This window comes from Amphiura filiformis, chromosome 2 (assembly GCF_039555335.1).
Source record: "Amphiura filiformis chromosome 2, Afil_fr2py, whole genome shotgun sequence".
Lineage (NCBI taxonomy): Eukaryota > Metazoa > Echinodermata > Ophiuroidea > Amphilepidida > Amphiuridae > Amphiura > Amphiura filiformis.
Genome location: NC_092629.1, coordinates 16,358,332 through 16,383,389, shown reverse-complemented (window position 1 = coordinate 16,383,389; position 25,058 = coordinate 16,358,332). Strand labels below are relative to the sequence as shown.

Genomic DNA, 25,058 nt, shown 5'->3' with positions numbered 1-25,058 from the left:
GAAGCTAAACCCAATGAGGCCCTTTTATTTTCATTATGACTGGAAAATTGTTATGTCATAATAGCCATCTCAGGAATCACCTTGTAGGCCATCGTTCCGCCCCCCCCCCCTCTCGCCCGCGAAAAATTACTTGGTGTATCTGGTTTTCAATCGTTTTAACGATTTTAACACCAAAATTCACTTTAGGTGTAACTTTAGGTACAGATGGCTCTTTCTATCCACCCTGAACATTAACATGGTGCTCTCATAATTTATCATGTGTTTATTTCCGCAGGGTCCTGTGAGTTTTCGCGATGGTGACCGTGTAGGAATAGCACAAATCCGACAATTACAAGGTAACTTTGAGCACAGTTATTTTAAAGCAATAACTTTCATATTAACGCTGGGCGAATTGTTTGATATCACAGTGTGCACAACAAAATTCAGAAGTTGCAAATTCAAACATAATTGCACGGTTTGAAATTGCATACCGTAACATATTTCACTCACTCGAAGTAAGTGGCGGTCAGCATGTGTCTCAGATCGGCAAGAGCCGTTTCTGATTGCGGTCTATTCAATTTGAAGAGCATCATGCATTATTGATACACAGAAATAATGTAAATGTTCACCTCTATATTTCAATCACTATCTCGATCATTCCGAGTTCATTTTACACCATGTAGCATTTGAACATGACCCCACAGGTATAGTGAGGGAAGAGTTCGAAAATCAAGGTTACAACAATGTGTGCAATTATGTTCTCTTACCTTTGAGATATTGAGTGACGACAAATAATGCAGAAATCAAGTTTTGAAACAAACACCGATGGAAGGTGTTGAATGGATTCAAGCTGATTCAACCATTATTGCACTTTCCGAAACGTTGACCGTAGCAGGCCCCAAATCATGAGGGCACATCACATATAGCTACAAAAATATTGTTAATAATATTACTCAATCAAGTGCATGCATACTAGGGGGGTTACTATTCCCATACGTCGTGATCGTAAATGGCCGTCTAATTATTCAAAAACACTCTTATGTGACGATGCCATCTCGCTTACTTAGCCAGGATTGAAGATTCTGTACGTAGGAAATGGACGCGTGGACAGCGCACAAAATGCATAAAATTTGTCCGTTTTACAATATGTTAAAGACAGTCAAGAATATTGAACATACGAAAGAATGTCTAATTATTAATATATTTTTGTTTATAATAAATAATTATAATAAAGTAACAAGTGAAAATCGTAATCCATTCATCTTTGATACAACATTCCACGTGTAACGCACGGAGGACGTTGAAATTGATAGTTTCGTACTGCGTCACGCGGTTCATGCAACGCGACTGCCGAAATATTTGTTATCTGGCAACCATAATAAATAGGGAAGCAATGAAATATATAATTAATTTTAAGCGGCATCTTATTGTCAAAATCAAAAGAATGCTGAATCAAATGTAGACACGGGGAAAGTAGACAGTTAAATATTTTGTTTTCTAAAATTTCAAATTAAAGAGAATTAAAAAGTATAATTATGTTGCGCTCATTTAGACCACTTTGACTGTGTGTGTCGTGTTTAAAAGCTGGCACCTTATTCTATATGTACTTTAATTATTAAGTAAAGTATACCAGTTCTGACGGCGCCATTTGACCATGTTCAGATCATGTTTTTTCGTGTTTCTATCTTGTAGCGGGTTGTGCTAATTCGTCCTGGATATTGCATGAAGAAGAGTGTTTCTTATTTGTAAACCAATTTCTCACATATTCGCATGCGGCTGAACATTGTAATAATATTGGGTCGGTCATAGTCGCTATTGTAAACGAAACGGAGTATGACTTTATAACAGAAACGTTACAGAGAAGCAGCGATAACATTGAAAGACACAAATGGTACGTGTTATTTAAAAAAATTCCCAGGACAAATTCATATGTCAAGCATATCAAGGCATTAAAGGAGTATTTCGTGATCCTAGCATCCTCTTTTTATGACATTTGTCAGTACATATCCACGAAAAAAGCATATTCCCAAAATTTCAGTTGATTCCGATATTTCGTTTGCGAGTTATGCATGATTATGTGTATTACACTGCTCCATAGACAATACGTTGTAATTTCGTTCTGGTGCACCAGAACGAAATTCAAATTTCACGATATCTTTGCTAAACGAATTAATCTGCAAGAAATATTTTGTACATAAACATTATGTAGCCAGAGGTTTCCAGTGATATAAAAATCTCAACTTTTTTGAGAAAAGTGGGGGATGAGGCTGTGGATCACGAAATGCCCCTTTAACAGCTGAAATCAGGGCGATAACGCTGACGAAACATCGGCCAGGCATAATTGACCTGAAGAAGGGGGTCGCCGTAGATAGCTGGTCGGTACTTTTTTACAGGACATACAAATGTAGCCAGCAATCGGGCGTGTTACCCTAATCTGAACCGACTTAACTTAACTTATCATGGGTCACCTGTCCCGCCTTTACCAGATGAGCTACGGGGAGAGCGGATTTAATTTTTGTGGTCTTTGATCGAGATGCGATCCTGGGACCTCGGAAATCTCAGCACATTTTTATGAATTCGGTGACCACTGTGACACATCATATTAGAAGGAATCAGGGACTCAGTTACAGCTAAGAAGCACACATCCTATGCTTGTATATACCATGTATACCACAATAAACCATCACAGCCAAGATTAACTCCCGAGTTCTCGTACGGGTAATCGAGGGAATACTAGAGAGGTTGCTATTTCTAAACGTACGTATCGTACGCCCGTATATCTATTCAAAATCACTCTCCTGTGAGTTTTGAATATATATAAATAACCCTGGATGAAGTCAAATTTGACCACCATAGGGGTCATTTTCAGTTGTTGACATCATATTATTAAATTGACCCCTAAAAGGGTCATATTTAAATGACCCCAAATATAGTCATTTTTTGACCCACGTTCCGGGGTCATTTTCAAACCGGGACCCCTGAATGTAGTCATTTCAACTACGTTAGGGGTAATTTTCTAATCATGATCCACGGATATAGTCATTTTTTGACACTAATAGGGTTATTTTTCAACTGACTCTGTTAGGGGTCAAATCATTTTTTGACCCTAAATGTAGTCATTTTTAACTACAATTTGGGTCAAATTATTGACTTCATGTACCGGGTCAAAAATGACTTCAATGGGTGAGGTGCATAGTTGATCCTGCATATGGGGTCAAAAATGACTACTTTAGGGTCATTTTTGACTACCTATTTTTAAGTGTGTAGCAAACACAAATGTTTTACAGAAAACAATTAAATGTCGGGTTATATAAAGGGTATAAAAACGTTTTAATAACATTCCAACAACATTTTTGAAAACTTGGTACAAATCATTCTAAACAGAATGTTATTTTGGGGTTGAAATAATATTTTGCAAAAAATGTTTTCCCAAAATATTTACAATAACGTTTTTAAAATGTTTTCACGACCTTTATATAACCCGACATTTAAATGTTATTAAAACGTTTTGTAAAAAACATTTTAAAAACATTTCTGTGTTTGCTGGATGCAAATATTTTAAAATAATGTTAGATAAGTGTTGACAAAATATTTGGCCAAAAATGTTTGCAAAAATAGTTTACAATGACATTTCGAAAACATTTTAAAAATATTGTTGTAGTGTGTTTTCATACAAAACGTTTTAAAACGATTTCATGACCTTTATATAACCCGACATGTTAATGTTATTAAAACGTTTTTACCTAAACCAAAACCCAAAATATAACTTATTTAAAACGTTTTAAAAACGTTTTTGTGTTTGCTGGGGTGGTATTAATTTTTTTTAAATCAAACTGGCGGGGGAGTCATGCCGATAAATCGGACAAAAATGTCCACTTTTCATGGTTCCCTTTTCTATTTTTATAATGAATTAGTAAGAAACAAAACATATCAAACTGTTCAAAGGTTAAAAAGGTCCACATTTTGGAAATTCAGCATCCCCCCCCCCCGCAAAACAATCATGAATACAGGCTTGCTCGCCAGCCAACAATTTGTGCACATTTCTTTGTTACATTATATTATAGGCCTGTGTTGTGTTAAATACTAGTAATATGACTATATAAAGGGTATTTGACTCCACAACTAAATCTCATCTTTAAGGTCAGTCTTAAAAAAGAGCGTGTTAATCTATTGCAGGTTTATTGGTCTGACAAAGATTGATCAAATCTACGAATGGGAAGACCCAAGATTTGGTGATAGAATGTGGATACCCTCTGGAAGTGAACTTAACGGTGCTGGTGAATGTGTTTTCATGACTGCTGACGCCGCCAACGGTTGGAAAACATTATCATGCGATACACCTTTGCCATTTATCTGTAGGATGGAAGGAGGTACAGTGAGAAAGATGTACACTTGTATTGGGACACGTCATGAGTACGCGTACAGGGCTGGGCCCCGGGCTATGAGTACGGGTAAGGGTAAGGGTCCCAATCAGTACGGACATGGGTACGTCTCCCAGCTCTGTTAATATGGGTATGCGTCCGGAGCCATGGGTACGGGTACGAGTTCGTAAACTGGAACTCGAGTACAGGTGTGAGTACGGGTACTAAAGGTCTGGAGAGATGTATTCTGTCATTTTGAATTTTAGTTTGACAATTTGTAGTCATCATAAAAATAGTGTTATGTTTGCGTATTATATCACCAACTGGACCAGCGTAAATTGACAAATAAATTGAGTCGAGAACACTATATAAAAGAGGCACTGGTAGCGATTTGGCATTCTGAATACTATAGCATGCTTACGATCAGTTAACCGTAAGTACTGCACAGGACCGCCAGCATTGGTACTACACTCGTACTACATTGGTGCTACACTGGTACTCCCCTGGTACTGCACAGTGCCAATCAAAGCTAATCCAGTACGTTTGCGACGGTGCACCTGTGTCTCGCAAGTATGACGCGTTCCATTATACATAAAACCAGAGGGTTTGACACAGGACGATATATTAATGTATCAACATCCAAGTTGGAATTCAGATCTATTTACACTATTCTTTCAGAATTCCTAGAGAGGCCTGTGGCATTGTTCACAGATAACGAAGAAGGTGGTGTTTTGGAGATGGTAGGAAACTTTATTTGGCCAGGTATGTTTGACATGTCTATTTGGGAGTACCCTTAACCCTAGAACTAGTGGACCATATTTTGTAACACCGACTACGAAGAGGGGTTGTTGCAACACCCCCCCCGCTAATTTTCAATTATAAACGTTATAATCCGTTATTTGGTACCAATGTATGGCTATGGGTTTCCTCTATCCAATGATACCAAAATAAGTACAAACATTCCCCCACATAATGTCGTAACGTCATAATGTGAGGGCGCCCGTGCAATATGTATAAAAGTATAGGCAAAATTGATTTTCTGCTAGAAATTCTACAAAAATGCGATACAAAAATATATAAGGAAATGACTCTTTTCACCTATAAACTAACAAGTAAAAAGGCAGTAACTCTTAGAATAATTTCACAAGAGCGAAATGAAATTCATTGGGGCCTCACCAACCACCCTATGGTCTTCTTTAATGGGCGGTCCTACCCCGGGTAAGGTGCTGGGGTAAAAAAGTTATCACTAAAATGAGCGCAAAGGATGTATATATCTACCAAAAAACGTTTCAAAACGTAAAAAGGGGCCACAGTTTAAAAAATCTTTCCTGTGTGGCTGTTCACCCTTTTTAAACTTGGTCCCATTTATGAAAGTTTCTAAAGACCCATACGAAGTCATCTTTAGGCTACTTGTTTCTTTTCTTAGTTGTCAGTGTTCATTTTGTAGAGTAAATGAATTAATGTTCGTTGTTCTTCCGTAAAGACGTTATAATGTATTTTGATTTAAGCAAAAGTAGCAAATACTCACCTTGTTAAATTCTTCATCGTCTTGTGCGATTCTGCGCCTATGTACAGATGTAGGGCCTATATATAGCAGGTTGACAGACAGTCAATTTGCTAAGTATATATAATACTCTATTACTCTTTATGAACACGCAAGATAATAAAATATAAACCTTCAAATGTTTTTGATAATACATAGCCTTCGTCATATTGTACCGCTTTCGAACAGTCTTAAACCTAATTGTTGCATGTAGAAATTAGGACTCGTTCTTCATGTTATTACTACTTTACTGAATGGGACCAAGTTTAAAAAAGGGTGAAAAGCCACACAGGACTATATATAGCCTAGAGTGTATTCAATAAACCCAAGCGGAACGAGATCTGGAAAGTAACCGCTATCCGAACCATAAACACATGCATGATCAGACAACGAGTGTTCAATTTCCTCATAGTTTCCCACGTTGTACACACGTCAGTCGAATTTGGCGGTGTTGGTTTGTTAGCCCTCCAAGTTATAACATCGTTCACTTTGTGTTGAACATTGTATGTGGGCCTCACTGTAATAACATAAAGATCAGTCTGATCAGTGTGATATCATTTCAAGAGATAAGAGGTCACTTCACATGATTAAGCTAAACAGCCTAATTCGGCCCTGATTTGGTAAAATGATCTAACTTGAAATCAAAATCGCTGTTTCTAGAAAAAGAGCTTTAAAGTTTGAACACTTGACGTTTTTCTTTTTAAATTAAATAAATTATTAAACTTAGAAAATATATAAATCTCTTTATTTGGTGCAGAAAAAAGTTAAGAGTCTCACGTAACATCGCATGGTAAAAAGTGAAAAGTAATTGAACAAAATGGTGTTGTTCAACGATGTTTTAATATAAAATTATACACTGACGTTTCGTACAAAAATACTTTATCAAAGTGAGCAAAAACAACCATGACAGTCCCATCACGCGCCACTACAACGATATTCCCCATATTCCGTCTGATCTTAGAGTCACTGGCCTTCTCCAAAGCTCAGGTTCAGATCACTAGCGTTGGTTGAAGGAACAACATACTATATACCATTACGGCACCCTTGCTGGCCCTAGCCTGATAGCATCGGATTTAATGTCCAATTTTCTGCATTCAAACTTTAATTTCCTTTTGGTCACGCCCTGCCCATTTGGTAGATCTTCATTCTCTCCATTATAGCAGTTTTTTGTATTAATTTCCTGTGTTTTCTAATTTTCTTTTTTTTTTCTTTCTTTCTTTCTTTCTCTCTTTCTTTCTTTCTTTCCTTCATTCTTTCTTTCTCTCTTTTTTTTTTTTTTTTCCTTCCTTTCTTTCTTTCCTCATTTATTTCTTTTTTTTTACTACATCTTCTCTGCTATAGGCCTATAGATTGCCGAGAAGGCATTGATGCAAACACCATGCATGTGAAATGTTCCAAAGGTTAATGAACGAGAATGAAAAGAACAGATTAACTTTATCATGTTTGTCTCCCTATGCATGAGTGCGTATATTTATGGCCTTTACAATATTTCCTTATGTTCTTGTTAGGTATGGGGTATTATAATTAAAAATAATTAAAAAAATAGTTATATTAAATGAAATCCTGGCACAAATAAATCGTCTTCATTCAATTGTGCTCTCTATATAAAGCAAGTAGAAATAGCTTGTACACTTTCAACATGGGAACACGTTTTGACGTATCTATAATTAGTAAAAAGATGTAGCTCAGCGGCCAGCCAACAAAAAGAAAATGTCTATAGTAGGCCCTTAGCTGGCCCTATACGTGAAACAAGATTTTCTCTCTGAATTGGCCGTATTTTACGTGTAAGAAAATCAATCGCATTATCGTGTTCACTCAAAAAAAATTTAGAAAATAAATGGGCACTTCTGGGTTGGGTATCTATAGAATTAAAGTATGATATATTTTCGATGGTAAATATATTTCACTTTCAAAGTTTGTAGTTTTCATAATTGCAATTTCTGAATATGATATAAAAAGCGGTAAAAAGTCTATAAATGTAAGAGTATCGGATCATTTTGAATGTTAATAAATGCGAAACGCCGTCGGTAGACACCAGCAATATCAGGGATTGCCGCGATTCTTGCAGTAGCTTTTATGAATAGAATACAATAGTGGATACAATAGCGGATACAATAGCGGAACAATAGAGCTCTAATACGGGCAAATAAACCTCGTCGCGTTTTGCTAAATTTCACTCTTTTTCATGAACTAACCGTTATTTTTTTAAACTTGTGGCAAACTTCGACCGAAGTTTTTAAGCTACGATTAGCTTAGGTTGTTTGGGCGTGAGGTTTTTTTTATGACGGATAAAAAATCTTAGGGGATTGGTACAATCCCCTCCCTTCGTAGTTCTAGGGTTAAATATGTAAATGTACGTCACAATCACATTTCATAAATGATAGTCCTCTTCACTCTAATCCGATCATTGTCACTTCATGTTGTTTTGGCTCAATATCAAACTTTTAAACTTTTAAAATAACATTTGTTTTATTTCCTTTATTTCATTTCATCAGGCGGACAAGTACCGTTAGATCACACCCCTAAGGTTATCATAAACGTTATACATGTACATAACGGAATCAGTGTAGCACTGTATGCAGCCGTGTGTATATTGGCTAGTATAGGAATCCTGCTGGCGATCTTCTTTTTAGCTTTGAACTTGAAAAACAGAAAACAGAGGTAGGTTTGATTGTTTGATTCACGTCTGTTATCTACAATTTGTAACGCGCAGACAAAGAAACCTCGGACATTTTCCAAGAACCAGGAGCTCCATGGACAAGGAGCAGTGCGGGCCCTTTTAACATCTCCTTCATCAGCCCCTTATTTCATTATCGATTTTGCTCGGGGCCCCTCAATTCTCGGGCCCCCTGGACTTCGTCCAACCTGTCCACCCGCTTGCTACGCCCGTGACATTTTCGTTAAGTTCATGTAAACCTAATTCAATTAATGGTATTCCTGCACTGATCTTGCTGATACGCATGATCAGCTCTTAATAGGCGACAATTATTATTCATTTTTTGTCACTTTTAAAACTGGACTTTCATCTAATCAAATGCTTGTAACTTTACTTCTGGATGTTACAATGGAATCAGTAGTGTCATAACGTGCATGATTAGATGGTACATCTACAGTATTAACAAAATCAATTTACCCAAATGGTTTAGTTTTAAAATTAGGATTTTTTTCAAGTGTGAGGATACTTTCTGGGCGCAGTACATAATTAGGTTGGTTTTACGTACGTTAATACGGTGTTAAATATTGTTACAAGCCGACGACGAACGTCGGCTTGTTCTGTCTTCTTCCAATTCTTTCTTTCTTTCTTTCTTTCTTCTTCTTCTTTCTTCTGGCAACCAATCATGCAACTGCATCTAGCTCCGCAAGGGATTGACAGATTTCAACCAAACTTGACCCAAAAGACCACTGGGCTAGGCCAAACCTTCCATTTGACTTTGACCTTGCTGTGACCTTTGACCTAGCTATAATGGTCAAAAATGTGATTTCACAAAAATGCTACTCCTTCCACAAATTTCATGCAATGATCATGTGACTCATGCATATGAATCAACATGTGGCAGTGCTTAAAACTTCCTAAAAAGAATTGAGGTCAAAGGTCATTAAAGGGGTCATTTCCGGTCTGAAAGCTAAAAATATTCAAAAAATCACTGTCTTTACAAAATATATAGCAGAGAGTCGCCATTAGCACACATGCATTGCTACTAGCCAGGGTCTTTAGGATGCCTACAGGTTTGGGGTCAAAGGTCATTAAGGGGTTACTTCTGGTCAAAAACCAAAATAAAAAAAAAAATTTTATCTCAAAATGTAAACAGACCAGAGTAATATAACCATCATACATGAATCAGTGTTCCCTGATGTATGCATGGTATTTTTATGTTGGGGGTCAAAGGTCATTAAGGGGTCACTTCCTGTTTTTAGCTGAATAACTTTAAGAATTTTTATCTCAAGAACTAAACCTGTTAGAATTTTTTAATTAAAATTAAAACAATGCATTTTGTCGGTGTACATAAGGTTTTTTTTTCATTTTGAGGTCAAAGGTCATTAAGGGGGTCAAAAGGTCAATCAAAAATCAAAATCCATGTATAAGTTCCGATTAAGCTGAAATTCACCAGGAATATTTCTTATGACATCCTAAGCACAATGCAAGAGCAGTTGACCCCATCCGTGACCCAAGGGTCAAGTTATAGGGGTCAAAGGTCAAATTTCGAAATTGGTCCAATCGAGCTCAAATTCAACAGGAATTATTCTTACGACATTCTAAACATGTTAAAAATATAATAATATTTATGACCCCAAAGGTCAAAGTTTAGGGGTCAAAGGTCAACTGCGGCGGCTTGTACTCAGAATCTGTTGACTCTAGTTATATACTTCATTAATATATTCTTGTTCATTGATTGGTTAAAAGTGTATCACATGACCAAAAATAAACACACTATTCTGTAAGGAAGTGCAAAAAGTACTATTTACGTCCGTAAATAGTACATCCAAGCCGTAAATAGTATTTCTGAATATTTACTATAATACGGATAGCAGAATGAAGTCAATCCAAGCCATTCGATTCGGACTGCAGCGTCATTTTCTATCTCAGTGAGGTGTAGACATCGTCAAGAGTCAGGAGTTTTCACTTTTCTGTGTCTAGCAAGGCATTCAAAGCTTTATTGGTGACACTGAAACAACCAGGGAAAGCAGTAGTAAACAAGCATCCACCAGTCAGCAAGCCCGATATGGATCGCATTCTAGCTAGCGCTAGCCTAAATACAACTACAGCCAGTGGTTTACAGAACAAGGTATTCATAGACATCATGGTCTATTTCGCAAACAGAGGGATGGAGAATTTGAGGGTAATGAAACCCGAGGATTTTCTGTTACAGACAGAAGCGGAGAGTGGTAGGGAGTTCTACAGTCTGAAAGACTTTGGCACTAAAAACCACGCGATGGATGACACTGCGAGCCACGGAGGAAGAATGTATGATATCCAGGGCAATCCTCGCGGCCCAGTCGCAACTTTGAAGAAGTACTTAGATAAGTTGAATCCACAATGTCAATGGATGTGGCAACGACCAAAGAAGATGGTCACAGAAGATGTCAGTGTATGGTATGACAACTCGCCTCTTGGCAGAGACACGCTACAAAACATGATGAAGAAGATCAGCGCACAGTGTCAACAGCCAGTGTTATAAAAATAAACTTAATACTCCGTTGGTGTGCGACGCGACGGGCGATTGGTATTTCACCGAACGCAAGAAAAGGAGGCCTACCATATCTGATTGGCTAGAAATCGATCGCTTTGTCACTCAGAGGTGTAGTACAAACTCAAAATGGAGACATGTATATTCAATTCGATTGAACCGATATTCTATTATTGACGCAGATAAAGAAAGTCGATAAATGTACATTGTATTATAGATACAGCACCTGGGTTTTACACGGGTTCCTTTGTATAATTCATTTCTCAAACAGTTGAAAATATCACAATTTTTACTTTGGATTTCAAAATCTTTCCTTATAAAATGCAGTTAAAGATATCCACAGCAAACTGCAAGGCCCCGCTAATTAGTGTATTGCTTTTCGAGTTAGTGTACTGGAAACAAAACCTGCGTTTTACCTGAAAACAAATCGAATTTTCTATAATAGTAACACCATATGTGGTACTGATCATGCGCAAATCGTAGAATAGAAACTAAGCGGCAGGCTCTATAGCAGGGCTATGGTATCTCATATCATGTAAATGGTATGCTTAGCCTGAGTCGCTCGGCCTATCTCGAACAAAATCGTCATGCGTAGCTTTTGAAAAATGAGAGGATTCATGGTACTATCACGGCAATTTTTGACACGAAGATATAGGGATGATGACGCAGTGCAGCGTGGCTGCGGGTTGTACAAAAGTATACACCAACCACTGCCTCCGAGCAACTACGGTTACTCTCCTTGATCATGCCGGTTGTGTCAACCGTGACATCATGACGGTATCTGGCCACCGATCGGAGACTTCCATCAAACACTATGTAAGTACAAGTGAGGGCAAAAAAGAGCAGATGTCAGACATAATATCAGCTACGCTCAACCATCCTGGTCCATCTGAAAGTACGCGCAACATGCCACGTCCATCTGATAATAAGCTTAACAAATCAAGTCCATCTGATGGTGATATTTTGCCTTCTGAAGGTACAGAGCCTATGATTTGAGCCAAGTGGACCAGATTATGAATAGCATAGCCAATAGTCCCAATGTGCTTCAGGATGTCAGCAACACTGTTTGCAATGTGAGCAATCAGAATCCATCAGCTTTCAATTTCCATGGTTGTATGGTCAATATTTACAACAAGTAAATACTAGTATATGAAACCCAGAATGTAAATATGTTGGAGTTATTATTGAAACTGTTAAAACTTGTCAGAACCGACTTGGAATTTTTACTGTTGGAACATTGCGAACGTTGGAACTTTTGAAACATTTAACAATATGTTGGAGTTACGAAACTGTTAAAACTTGTTGAAAGCGACTTCGAATTTTTACTGTTGGAACATTTAAATAATTACTGCTTGCCGGTGGTGTTGGAACTTTTGTTTATCAACATGTTTGTTGGACTTGAACTATTTTGATGCAAGCAGGGAATGTCAAGGTCTAGAGCATCAGGAATGGCTGGTAAGTTTTCACTAAATCTTTTAATTTTTTCTCAAGAAAACCTTTTCACCAATCAACAAACAAAGAATATATTAATGAAGTATATAAAACAAATATATACTGCCTTTATTCGAGGTTCTGGATCGGGCCCATAGTTTTAACCAGAACCTCTCATAATATACTAGTCTCGGCTCCAACTGGATTGAGCTCATTCGTCACGAAGGAGAACAAGTCGGCTGTAATAAAGACTATAAATCAGTAGTTAAGGTAGACTTTTTTCGAGTTGAGGTCAAAGGTCACGATGACGTCACTTCCGGGTCAAAGGTCAAGCGAGGTCAAAGGTCATGGGTCAAAGGTCACGATGACGTCACTTCCGGGTCAAAGGTCAACCGAGGTCAAAGGTTACGATGACGTCACTTCCGTGTCAAAGGTCATCAGGGGTCAAAGGTCGATTTGCATATTCATGAGCTGGGCGTGGCTAATTAGCGTATATGAATATTCACGAGATGGGCGTGGCTAATTAGCATATATGAATATTCATGAGGTGGGCGTGGTTAATTAGCATATATGAATATTCATGAGATGGGCGTGGCTAATTAGCATAGATGAATAGTCATGAGATGGGCGTGGCTAATTAGCATAGATGAATAAAATTTTGAAAAAAGTTGAACAAAAATGAACAAAATTTCAAAATAAAATTTCAAAAAAAAAATTTAAAAAAAAAAAATTAAAAAAAAATTAAAAAAACAAAATTTAAAAAAAATTTGGACAAAATAAAAAACAAAAAAAAAAAAATTTCAAAAAATTTTCAAAAAAAAAAAAAATCAAGAAAAAGTTTCAAAAAAAAAATTTAAAAAAATTTTACAAAAAATTATAAAAAAATTTGAAAAAAAAATGAAAAAGAAATAGAATTTTTTCAGAGTGACCCTTGAACCGGAAGTGACCTTTAACCCGAAATGACCGTTTTTGTTCTAGAAACACCGAAATTGTTACAAATAAGGGAAAAATTTGCTCTAAAATAACGCTGGTCGTATCTGTCGTATTACGGAGGGTATCGGCTTCAAACTCGATATATACGTGCCGGAACGAGTCGATGAGCGAGGAATGAGCCGATGAGCGTGTAAATGAGGGAATGAGTGGTGGAATGAGTCAATGAGCGAGTAAATGAGTCAATGAGCGCATAAATGAATAAGGAATGTCGATGAGCGGAGCATCGCGATAAAGAACTGGATAAAACTAGAGAAAAAATTCTCCTATCACCTCCTCCCACCACCATCACATACGACAAAATACATCAATGCGTCAAAATGCGTCGATCGCGTAACGAAATGCGTCAAAGCGTAACGAAATGCGTCGATTGCGTAATGAAATGCGTCAAAGCGTAACGAAATGCGTCATTCCGTAATGAAATGCGTCAAAATGCGTCATTGCGTCCTAAAATTGCGTCAAAGCGTAACAAATTGCTTAAATTGCGTAACAAATTATTTCAAAATGCGTAAAAAATAGACATCAATTCCGGTACAAAATGCCGCACTTCCGATACAAAATGGTGGAACTTAAATTTCAAAATGCACTTCCGGTTGACCTTTGACCCGGAAGTGACACTTGACCCATTAATTGCGTCTTTACGTAACAAATTGCTTCAAATTGCATCGATGGCGCGACGAAATGCGTAACTTGCGCGAAAGGGAGGTTTAAAATTGGGGTAATAACGACTAAAAGAGGCGATATTTTGTTTCTCTACTTTTTATTATCTTTAAAAATATTGGCGGGTTAATCTTCGTCATCCTCTCCCATGGCAGATTCCGAGACATTATCATCTTCATCATACTGGAACAGCCCGTCAAATTTGGAGCGATGTTTAGCCATCGTTCTCTTCACGGCTTTGTCCACCCCAGCACCATTCTCCATTTTCTCCTCGAGATCATCCGCGATCTCCGCGTAAACTCCGTCGTCTTTGAGAAGCGCGTGACTCCGCAGAAACGTGCTATACCGCTCGAAAAAGTCGCGTTTTACGGCCCATACCGTTTTCAAATGGGCCTTTTCCCTCGCCATCTCCGGATCCATGCCGTCTTTGATGTACTTTTCGTATTTTTCCCTCCTCATATCTTCCGTAGCTTCTTTAGCTCCCTCGTACCATTCCCGATAAGCCTCGTTGTCTTCCAGTTCGTCGCCGGATTCTCTGTCCGAAACAACCTCATCCTCGATTTCCGAGTCGGAATCCTCCTCCTCGTCTTCATCATCATCCTCTTCTTCTTCTTCAAGGTGTACGTGTCGCTTGTGTCTCTCGAGATCGTACTTGCGCGAGAACGTCCTGCCGCACACGGAGCAAGGATAAGATTTAAAGGTATTCATGTCTCTTCAGAAGTTCCGAAATGATCGATAGGTTTAAAATGACCGATTTATATACTAAACTTTTGCGTTACGCTAATCATTACGCAATTTACGCAAATAGTTACGCAATTTACAGCAATTTATTACGCTGTGACGCATTTTATTACGCAATCGATGCACTTTGACGCATTTCAATACGCAATTGACGCAATTAGTTACACGATCGACGCATTTCTTTACGCTTTGACGCATTTCATTACGCGATCGACGCATTTTGACGCATTGGTGTATTTTGCTGTATGTGGGGTGGTAGTGGGAGGTGGTAGGAATCGGTTTTATCCGGTTCTAACTGGTTTTAATCCAGTTCTATGTCACGCCGATAATAAGTCATTTTTATACGAGTACATGGACATGTAGGGATCAAAGTTCGTCAAAGGGTCGCTCCGGGTCAAGCATCACTTCTCGGTCGAGGGTCGCTTCCGTGTAGCATGGTGAGGGAGTTTTACCTCGATACGTAGTATAGAACGAAAAATACGATATTTCCCTAGACAAAATTAATTTTTAAGAGCATCGACCTTTCGTCCCTAGACCACCGCGGGTAGCTCGTAATTCAACCCTTACCGTATATATCGAGTTTGAAGCCGATACCCTCCGTAATACGACAGATACGACGCGTTATTTTAGGCAAATTTTTCCCTTATTTGTAACAATTTCGGTGTTTCTAGAACAAAAACGGGTCATTTCGGGTTAAAGGTCACTTCCGGTTCAAGGGTCACTCTGAAAAAAATTCTATTTCTTTTTCATTTTTTTTTTCAAATTTTTTTTTATAATTTTTGTAAAATTTTTTTAAATTTTTTTTTTTGAAACTTTTTCTTGATTTTTTTTTTTGAAAATTTTTGTGAAATTTTTTTGAAATTTTTTTGAAATTTTTTTTTGAATTTTAAAAAAAAATTTTTTTTTTTTTAATTTTTTTTTTTAATTTTTTTTTAAATTTTTTTTTTTTTTTTTTGAAATTTTATTTTGAAATTTTGTTCATTTTTGTTCAACTTTTTTCAAAATTTTATTCATCTATGCTAATTAGCCACGCCCATCTCATGACTATTCATCTATGCTAATTAGCCACGCCCATCTCATGAATATTCATATATGCTAATTAACCACGCCCACCTCATGAATATTCATATATGCTAATTAGCCACGCCCATCTCGTGAATATTCATATACGCTAATTAGCCACGCCCAGCTCATGAATATGCAAATCGACCTTTGACCCCTGATGACCTTTTGACACGGAAGTGACGTCATCGTAACCTTTGACCTCGGTTGACCTTTTGACCCGGAAGTGACGTCATCGTGACCTTTGACCCATGACCTTTGACCTCGCTTGACCTTTGACCCGGAAGTGACGTCATCGTGACCTTTGACCTCAACTCGAAAAAAGTCTACCTTAACTACTTAAATCTGATCTAATCTAATCTAGGTCGATAGAGGGCATAGTGATTGAAAAAATAACAGTAAGCGTAGTCTCTGCCTAATTCAAACAGCCCGCTTTTGATTTTGACTAAAATTTTGACTTAACATGCTGCTTAAACTTAATTGTATTTTTGTGCTCCCCAAATATTATAGTTGCCCAAAAACATATAGGTTGGTAGATTAAAGATCATTACATCCATATATCATGACTTTACTTTCAAAATGAGACTTTTTTCGTCCTAAAAATTGGGCGCGATGCATGAACTTCGACATGAGGTAAAATCAGCATATTTGTTACAAACAAAAAGGATCATAATAGTAATTAGACTTTCCTTCGTATGTTCATTATCATTGAATGTGTCATGTCTTTAACATAATTTGTGAAATGGACAAATTTTGTGCATTTTCAACGATGTATCTACGTTATTTCGGACGTGGAAAATCTTCAAAACTGGCTAAATACGTGACCTCGCTTCGTGACCTCAACGTACGTCCGATACCTATGTTTGGAAATCGCAATCTCTGTATTAATTGATCTCGTATGCTGGTGTGCTGTGTGTTGTTTGTACTGTTTACCCTAACTGCTTATTATCCATAAGTACGAGACTTGAGCCCTGTTTATCAAGGACAGTCTATGTAGCTCAGTAGTTAGTGCGTCCGCCCGAGAAACGAACGTTCTGGGGCAGGTATGTCCGGAATTTTTTATCCAGCTTATCTGCCTATGCATCTTATGTTTCCATTGTAATATCATGTTAACTTGTGCTAGTGTGTGATGTGTGGTTCTTCTTTCCCCCGTAAATTTAACTGCATCAATTTACCAATTTTTATCCAGATTTGTGAAAATGTCCAGTCCGAATCTTAACAACCTGATCATACTGGGGAGTGTTTTGGTGTATGCGACTATTTTTGTCGGCGGTGTTGATTCCAATCTAGTTTCAGAGGCAGTTGTAACTCAATTTTGTCAGGTAGAATCTTACGTTTGGGTAACTGCGTTGTACTTCGTCAAAATATTTAGTCATAGAAAACAAACTAGTTGAAAGGTGCAGGGTGATTTAAAAAATGTGTTACAATTTTAAAGTATTTTTTGCATGATTCATGAACTGTTAACTTATTTTTGTGTGTGTTGCCAGCAGTTGCTTTTTGTGTTAAGTGCATATCCTTGTGCTGGTATTCTCGTTATGTGATATTTCCAGCTCCGAGTGTGGCTCCTATCGCTGGGGTTTGTCTTAGCTTTCGGATCAATGTTCTCCAAAACATGGCGAGTGCACAAGATTGCGGCATTTAAAAACCCCAAAAGAGTGGTACGTATATAGATGGCAATTAATGCTTCCTTCTAGTCTAAAGCAAGTAGACAAAGAAACAATACCAATTTTTGTTCAAATATATTTGTTGTACAACTGACAAATGCAAGTTTCAAACAAAAGTAATGCTCTTTATTTTGTTTCAAATCGGAGTATTATATTATTTGTAGCAATACATTGCCGCACTGTTTACGAAGCACTGCATAATTCCGCTAAACGACTCTAGTTATTGCCGCTATACATGCTATAGACTATAGCGGTCTCTAAAGGCAGGTCTCGCAAATTAAAAAAAAATCCAAATTATTTGATATCAGAAGGACATTTCACGTATTCAGAATTCTATTCGATATGTCTGATGTGCTCTCATGTCCCACTAAAAATACTTTCGAAACGTTCATACCCGACCCATAAGAAATTACCTTGATGACCAAGTAGAATTCAATACAATCAATAAGTTCCATGTTTGCCTAATACTGTTTTCTAAATTGTATAAAACTTTTTGGTTACAACCTGTAAATTGGTACCAAATATAACAGTTTAATATAATAATAATATAATAATAAATATGGGTTTTGTGTTGCAAGAAACGGCCTAGGTTATATGAGTTGACCTCAATGTTAATCAACAAAGGCAAGGGAATGATATATCGATATGCTTGAGCGAATTGCATGCAACCATTACATTGTTCAATAGCCTTATTGTGATGTGGTGGGAGTTGTAAAAGCACGGGCCCTGAACAAATCATGATGCGCGCACATACTACCAGGCAAGGAACAACGGGAATTATGATGATGCGCGCGCATACTGCAGGCATTGACACCGCAAGTCACCTAATCTATAGGACAACGGTTAAGATACAATCCCAATTTTTTTCATGTCAACATTACAGATTATAAAAGACCAGCAACTATTCCTCATTGTTTTTGTGTTATTACTTATCGATGTCTGTGTTCTTGCCGCGTGGCATATAATCGATCCTATGGAAGTCAACACGCGTGAACTCTATGAAATTGTAAGTTCGACGGATAAATTTTCCTTTCAATTTATTTTTTCTATTTTAAGTAATAAATGATTATTTACGGACTTTTGAAGCTTGGTTCCTTTATCTCATCCACAAAAAGTAGTTTCTGCAAAGGCCCCAAAGGCGACAATGAAATAACCTTCTTGGAGCTAGCCTACTGAATTAAAGTATAATTATGCACCTCTTATACACAGGACGATCCACACGTACCAAATCAGCGATTGATACCATACTACACATTCTGTTCTTGTAAGCGCCAAATCTACTGGTTGGCAACATTATACAGCTATAAAGCTTTATTGCTGATATTTGGGGCGTTTCTGGCTTGGGAAACGCGGCAGGTATGTGTTTGTAACGTTATTTAGAGAGGTTGTGAATATTCCATGCACCTTACGCTGTATGTACGTTTATACGTGCGTATATACCGCTAGTCTGGATTATGCTCCTTCGACACGAAGAAGCACAATCCGAAGGGACCGAGACCAACACTTGTGCAGAAGACATCTGGCTACAGAACGGCGACTAAAAAGGTATTTAACGTCTAGGGCTAATGCACAGGCCTCGTGTTTATTTTTATTCAGGATACTTTTTTTTTTGCTATAACCAGGACTAACATGTCGCTTAAATTTAATTTTATTGCAGTGCTTCCCGAATACTAAGTATTATGGTTGCTAAAGAAAACAAATATTTCTGTAGATTAAGGACCAATGCATGCATATATGACTTTATTTTTATAATGATACTTTTTTTTGTCGAACATTAGTCGCGTTGCATAAACCCCGTGCCGCAGTACGAACCTGTCAATTCCACCGTCTTTCGGGCGTTACAAGTAGACGTGTTTTTCAAAGATGCAAATCGCAACCCCGTTATTACACGGGCAATCTCACACAATCGATCATTTCAATGGACAATCTGCGTGTATGAACCGCACGTAACCGTTCGTAGTATCATTATCAATTCATTATCATTTATATCATCATTATTATTATCATTTGCCTACCAGGTGACCATATCTGCACTGAATGACAGCAAGCTTATCGGCATTAGTGTGTATAACGTGATAGTTCTATGTACCATTGGGGTATCCGTCAGTTTCGTCATTAATAATGATCCAGCCATACTCTATATCTTTACCAGTTGTGTTCTGCTATTTTGTACAACGATTACATTGCTAATTGTATTTGTACCAAAGGTAGGTTCTAATTTTGCCACTCCTAACGCGTAATTTTCCGGAAAGAGAGCGGGCGGGGGAAAATCGGTATATTTGTCTATGGGGGAAAAATAAGGGGAAAGCCCAATGTGTTTTGTTTTGGGAGAGAGGCAAGTTCGGTTTCTTTTTGATGGAATTTGTAAGGGTTTGACTCTAATTGGGTCCTCCTATGACACTACGCCACTGGGTTGTGCTACTGACCGATAGTAACAGCTCTTGACACCTGATTCCCAGTGCAAAAACAATATCATCATTTAATTTGATTTGATTATGATTTTCTCTTAAATCATTTCAGATCATTTCAGTCTATAAATACCCAGACGGTCCACCGACGCTAACCACGGGTAATACGACCAAATCGTGCAATAAGGCGAACAGCCAGTGTCAGATGGAAGCTCTTCAGGAAGAAAACAATGCACTTAAGCAGAAATTGGCCGAGGTGAGTATTAGCACTGTCTTACATCCATACAGCTTCGGGTTGTTTTCTCAGAAAACACAAAAATGTTTCAAAACGTCATGTTAACATTTTAATAACATTTTAAATATCATGTTAAAGTTATTCTATGTTATATCTTGTGATTACAGGTGGAAGATGAAGTCAAACATCTGAAAGAATCACGCCCTCTTTCGGAAGACGTCGTCGATGCTTGTGTAACCAGTCGGTCAGGGCTGACACGCGCTTGGGTCCAGATGGAACCAGGATCAAGCAAAGTCACGCCAAGCTGAAAAGTTTATTATTAGCATGCTGATCTGTACCTGTATCAAGAAAATGGAAAGAAACAGAATTGAAGAAAAAGAGCAAGGAAAAGAAAGGCCACTCCAAACAAATCAAGTGTACAAATATTGTCCTTGGGTCAAGAAATTTATAAGAAATTGGTATTCTTTTTTCCATGGCCCGATGCAAAGGCTTCAGCAAATAATACCAGCTTAGTAATAAACTAGGCACTTCCTATCGATAAATCAATAATCGTGCGATAGATCGATAATCGATCGATACATTTATAATCAACTGATAAATGAATAATTGATCCATAAATCATAGTAATAACATTTCGATCAAAATATTGAAGCTCTCGGATCCATCGATAAGGAAGGAAATGGATGAATGAGTAGGGAAATAAGTCAATGAGCAGTGAACTGAGCACATGAACAGGAAAATGAGTCAATGAGCAGTGAACTGAGCACATGAACAGGGAAATAAGTCAATGAGCAGTGAACTGAGCACATGAACAGGGAAATGAGTCAATGAGCAGTGAACTGAGCACATGAACAGGGAAATAAGTCAATGAGCAGTGAACTGAGCACATGAACAGGGAAATGAGTCAATTAGCAGTGAACTGGGTAAATGAGCAGGGAAATTAGTCAATTAGCAGTGAACTGAGCGAATGAGCAGAAAATGAGTCAATGAGCAGTGATCTGAACAAATGAGCAGGGAAATGAGTCAATGAACAGTGACCTGAGCAAATGAGCAGGGAAATGAGTCAATGAGCACTGAGCAGTGAAATGAGCAAATGAGCAGGTCAATGAGTCAATGACCAGTGAACTGGGTAAATGAGCAGGGAAATGGGTTAATATGAGCAGTGAAAAGGCATTAAAAGCTACAATTATTTAATGATTCATTCAACATTAAAGCAATTGTAATCTGATTAAACTCTCTCTACGCGGTTGTCGACTGCAGACGACAAATTAAAAAAAAATCAAATTCAAAAATTTCAGAATTGTAACTTTTTATGACCATATTTCGTTTCATCATGAAAAATGCATTAAAATGAGTACAAACAAGCCTATTATTGGTGCAGTGGTTCTTGATATTTTAGTAAATATCTATAAACTGGGACTCTTTATGTTGAAGCCCATGGCTAGTACAGAGCATTAAAATGGTAAACAAAGGGTTGATTCATACTCAATACATTCGACGTTCAATCTATTTCATTTTTTCTTCTGTCGAATGTATTATTCTATTTGACGTCGAATATCTCATAGGAAAACATATCATCGATTTTACACCAACAAATATTCGTTAGAAGTTATACAGTACATAACTGGAAAAATAATGAAAATATATTGAATAACGAATACTTGTTGCATCAAAAATTCGATTTTGAATAAAAATTATGAACCGGGTCTTTAAACTACTGACTACCGTCTCATTCTGTCAACAACAGAAAACATACATGACATATAGCACATAATTTATGTAAACAAGGAAGCATACTGTGCTATCAGCAGTAAATAGCACATAAATTATGTCAACAATAGAAAACATACTGTGTTATCAGCAGTAGATATCACATAAATTATGTAAACAATAGAAAACATACTGTGCTATCAGCAGTAGATATCACATAAATTATGTCAACAATAGAAAACATATTACGGTATTCTATCAGCAGTATATACCAGATACATTATGTAAACAATATGGAACATACTGTACTATCAGCAGTAGATAGCACATCTTTTGGTCATCCTCCATTGTAATAGCGTATGTTTTGATTTATATGATTTTTGTTAAATAAACTGAAACTGAAACTGAAACATAAATTATGTAAACAACAGAAAACATACACCATACTGTACTACCAGCAGTAGATAGAACATAAATTCTGTCAACAACAGAAAACATACTATGCTATCAGCAGTATATAGTAGATAAATCATGTAAACAATAGAAAACATACTGTGTTATCAGCAGTGGATAGCACATAAATTATGTAAACAACAGAAAACATACACCATACTGTACTAACTATTATATATATATCAGCAGCAGATAGCACATAAATTCTGTCAACAATGGAAAACATACTTTTTTATTAGCAGTAGATAGCAGTCAAGTTAGCTCAATTGATAAGGCGTTCGACTATGGTTCGAGAGGTTGCGGGTTCGAACCCCGGTAGTGCCTAATATGCTCTCGTGGAAAAATAGAGTCAGTTTTAAATTCCCCTGGACAAGGAACTTACTGCTAATTTGTCTCGTTGTAACCCGTGCGAAACTCGGGGAGCTGATCCTGGTTGCGAAGGTTATTTGTGGAATGTCTAGGGTGTGCGTTCTTGAGTTGTTGTTAAATGATTTATGGAATGATGTGGAGCCATAGTGGTCAGCGACAACCTGTAAAGTGTGCTGAGGCTTGTGGATCAACGTCTAGGTGTTGTGCCTGTGCGTAGCGCACTATAAATCACTGCACTGCACAGATAAATTATGAAAACAATAGAAAACATACTGTGCTATTAGCAGTAGAACAGGAAATATACTATGCTATCAGTCCTATATTGGACATCAAGTACGAAACCTACTGTGCTATCATCAGTAGATGCACATAAAATTATGTAAAGAATAGAAAACATACTGTGTTATCAGCAATAGAAAGCATATAAATTATGTAAACAAAAGAATACATACTGTGCTATCAGCAGTAGATAGCACATAAAAAAGAGACACTTTTGGGCAGGTTATCAATTGTGAGTGTTTTACATATCTTAAATAAATATAGAGATATTTTGCTCCACAACGCCGTTTCCCCCAATGAAATCGAACATTCCTAAGCGAAGATATTAAGTTCGTATGAGGAAATATGATGCTATCAGTACTATATAGGATATACATTATGTCAAAAATACGAAACACTCTGTGCTATCAGCAGTATGATATAAATATGTACATTGAAAAAAGTCTGAAAAAAAGAAAAAAAAGATGCCAGTTATATTCCGGTCTGACACTATCAGACAATAATTTAAACACTATTAACATCACTTGCAAATTCGCAACACACCCAAATTGTGAAAAAATCACCCACGGGCATAATTTTTGCTATTTCTCCATTTACGATCCTGCCCAAAAGTGTCTCCTTTCGATATATCAGGTCACAATTATGTAAACAATAGAAAACATACTGTGCTATCAGCAGTAGGTAGCACAGAAATTATGTAAACAATAGGAAACATACTGTGCTATCAGCAGTAGATAACACATAAACTACGTCAAAAACTAGGAAACATACTATTCTATCGGCAGTCGATGATAGCACATAATTTATGCAAACAATAAAAAACATACTATTCTATTAGCAGAATATAGCAGATAAAATCTGAAAAATATGAAACATACTGTGCTATCAGCAGTAGATAGCACATAAATTATGTTAACAATAAGAAACACACTATGCTATCAGCAGAAGATAGCACAAAAGTTATGTCAAAAATCCGAAACATATTGTGCTATCAGCAGAAGATTACACATAAATTACCGGTATGTAAACAACAGAAAACATACTGTGCTATCAACAGTAGATAGCACATAAATTATGAAAAATAGGCAACATACTATGGTTTCAGCAGTAGATAGCCCATAAATTATGTTAACAATACGAAGCATACTATTCTATAAGCAGTAGATAGCATAAAAGTAGGAAATATGATGCTATCAATACTATATAGGACATCAATTATGTCAAAAATATGAGACATATACTGTGCTATCAGCAGTAGATAGCATATAAATTATGTAAACAATAAGAAACATAGGGTATGCTATCAGCAGTACGGTAGATAGCACATACATTATGTAAACAATAAGAAACATGCTATCAGCAGTAGATAGCACATACAATAGCAATAGGAAACATAATGTGCTATCAGCAGCAGATAGGCCTAGCATATAGATTATGTAAGCAATAGAAAACATATTTATTTACGGAAAACAGAAAACATGCTGTGCTATCAGCAGTAGATAGCACATAAACTACGGTATGTAAAAATAGGGAACATGTTACGCTATCACTATCAGCAGTACACTGCACAATGCACATAATATTATGCTAACAATAGAAAACATACTGTGTTATCAGCAGTAGATAGCACATAAATTATGTCAACAATAGAAAACAACAGGAAACTAGATCTGGTTACAGATCTGGACCTAGCCGGGCCGGAAATGCCAGTCTTAACTTAAAGTTTGACCTTTGACCGGCTATTATGGACATCTCACACCATTAATGGTGCATCACTGTAACATGTAGGGGCTTTATCCGTCTTCCATATGCTGAGATACAGCTACTTTTCCGTAATTTTAATTTTTTTTGTGCAAATTTGACGTTTTGACCTCCTTAATGACCTTTGAAAAAAAAAAAAAAAAAAACCTCATTTACACCGAGAAAATGCATTGTTACAGTTTAAATTAAAAAATCTACTATGTTTAGTTATGGAGATAAAAATTCT

The 25,058-nt window shown here is 37.0% G+C and overlaps 1 protein-coding gene across 1 annotated transcript in view; it reads left to right on the top strand.

The window, feature by feature from the left end:
* LOC140138548 (gamma-aminobutyric acid type B receptor subunit 2-like) overlaps positions 1–20,568 on the top strand; it is a 50,539-nt gene extending 29,971 nt beyond the window's left edge. The window contains exons 8-19 of the mRNA XM_072160376.1: positions 275–335; positions 1,672–1,870; positions 4,156–4,349; positions 5,019–5,102; positions 8,379–8,544; positions 17,143–17,275; positions 17,504–17,611; positions 18,501–18,623; positions 18,827–18,973; positions 19,636–19,824; positions 20,138–20,281; positions 20,428–20,568. Of these exons, the coding sequence (XP_072016477.1) occupies positions 275–335; positions 1,672–1,870; positions 4,156–4,349; positions 5,019–5,102; positions 8,379–8,544; positions 17,143–17,275; positions 17,504–17,611; positions 18,501–18,623; positions 18,827–18,973; positions 19,636–19,824; positions 20,138–20,281; positions 20,428–20,568 (1,689 nt within the window). The remainder of the gene's footprint in view (positions 1–274; positions 336–1,671; positions 1,871–4,155; positions 4,350–5,018; positions 5,103–8,378; positions 8,545–17,142; positions 17,276–17,503; positions 17,612–18,500; positions 18,624–18,826; positions 18,974–19,635; positions 19,825–20,137; positions 20,282–20,427) is intronic.
* The last annotated feature ends 4,490 nt before the right edge of the window (positions 20,569–25,058 follow it).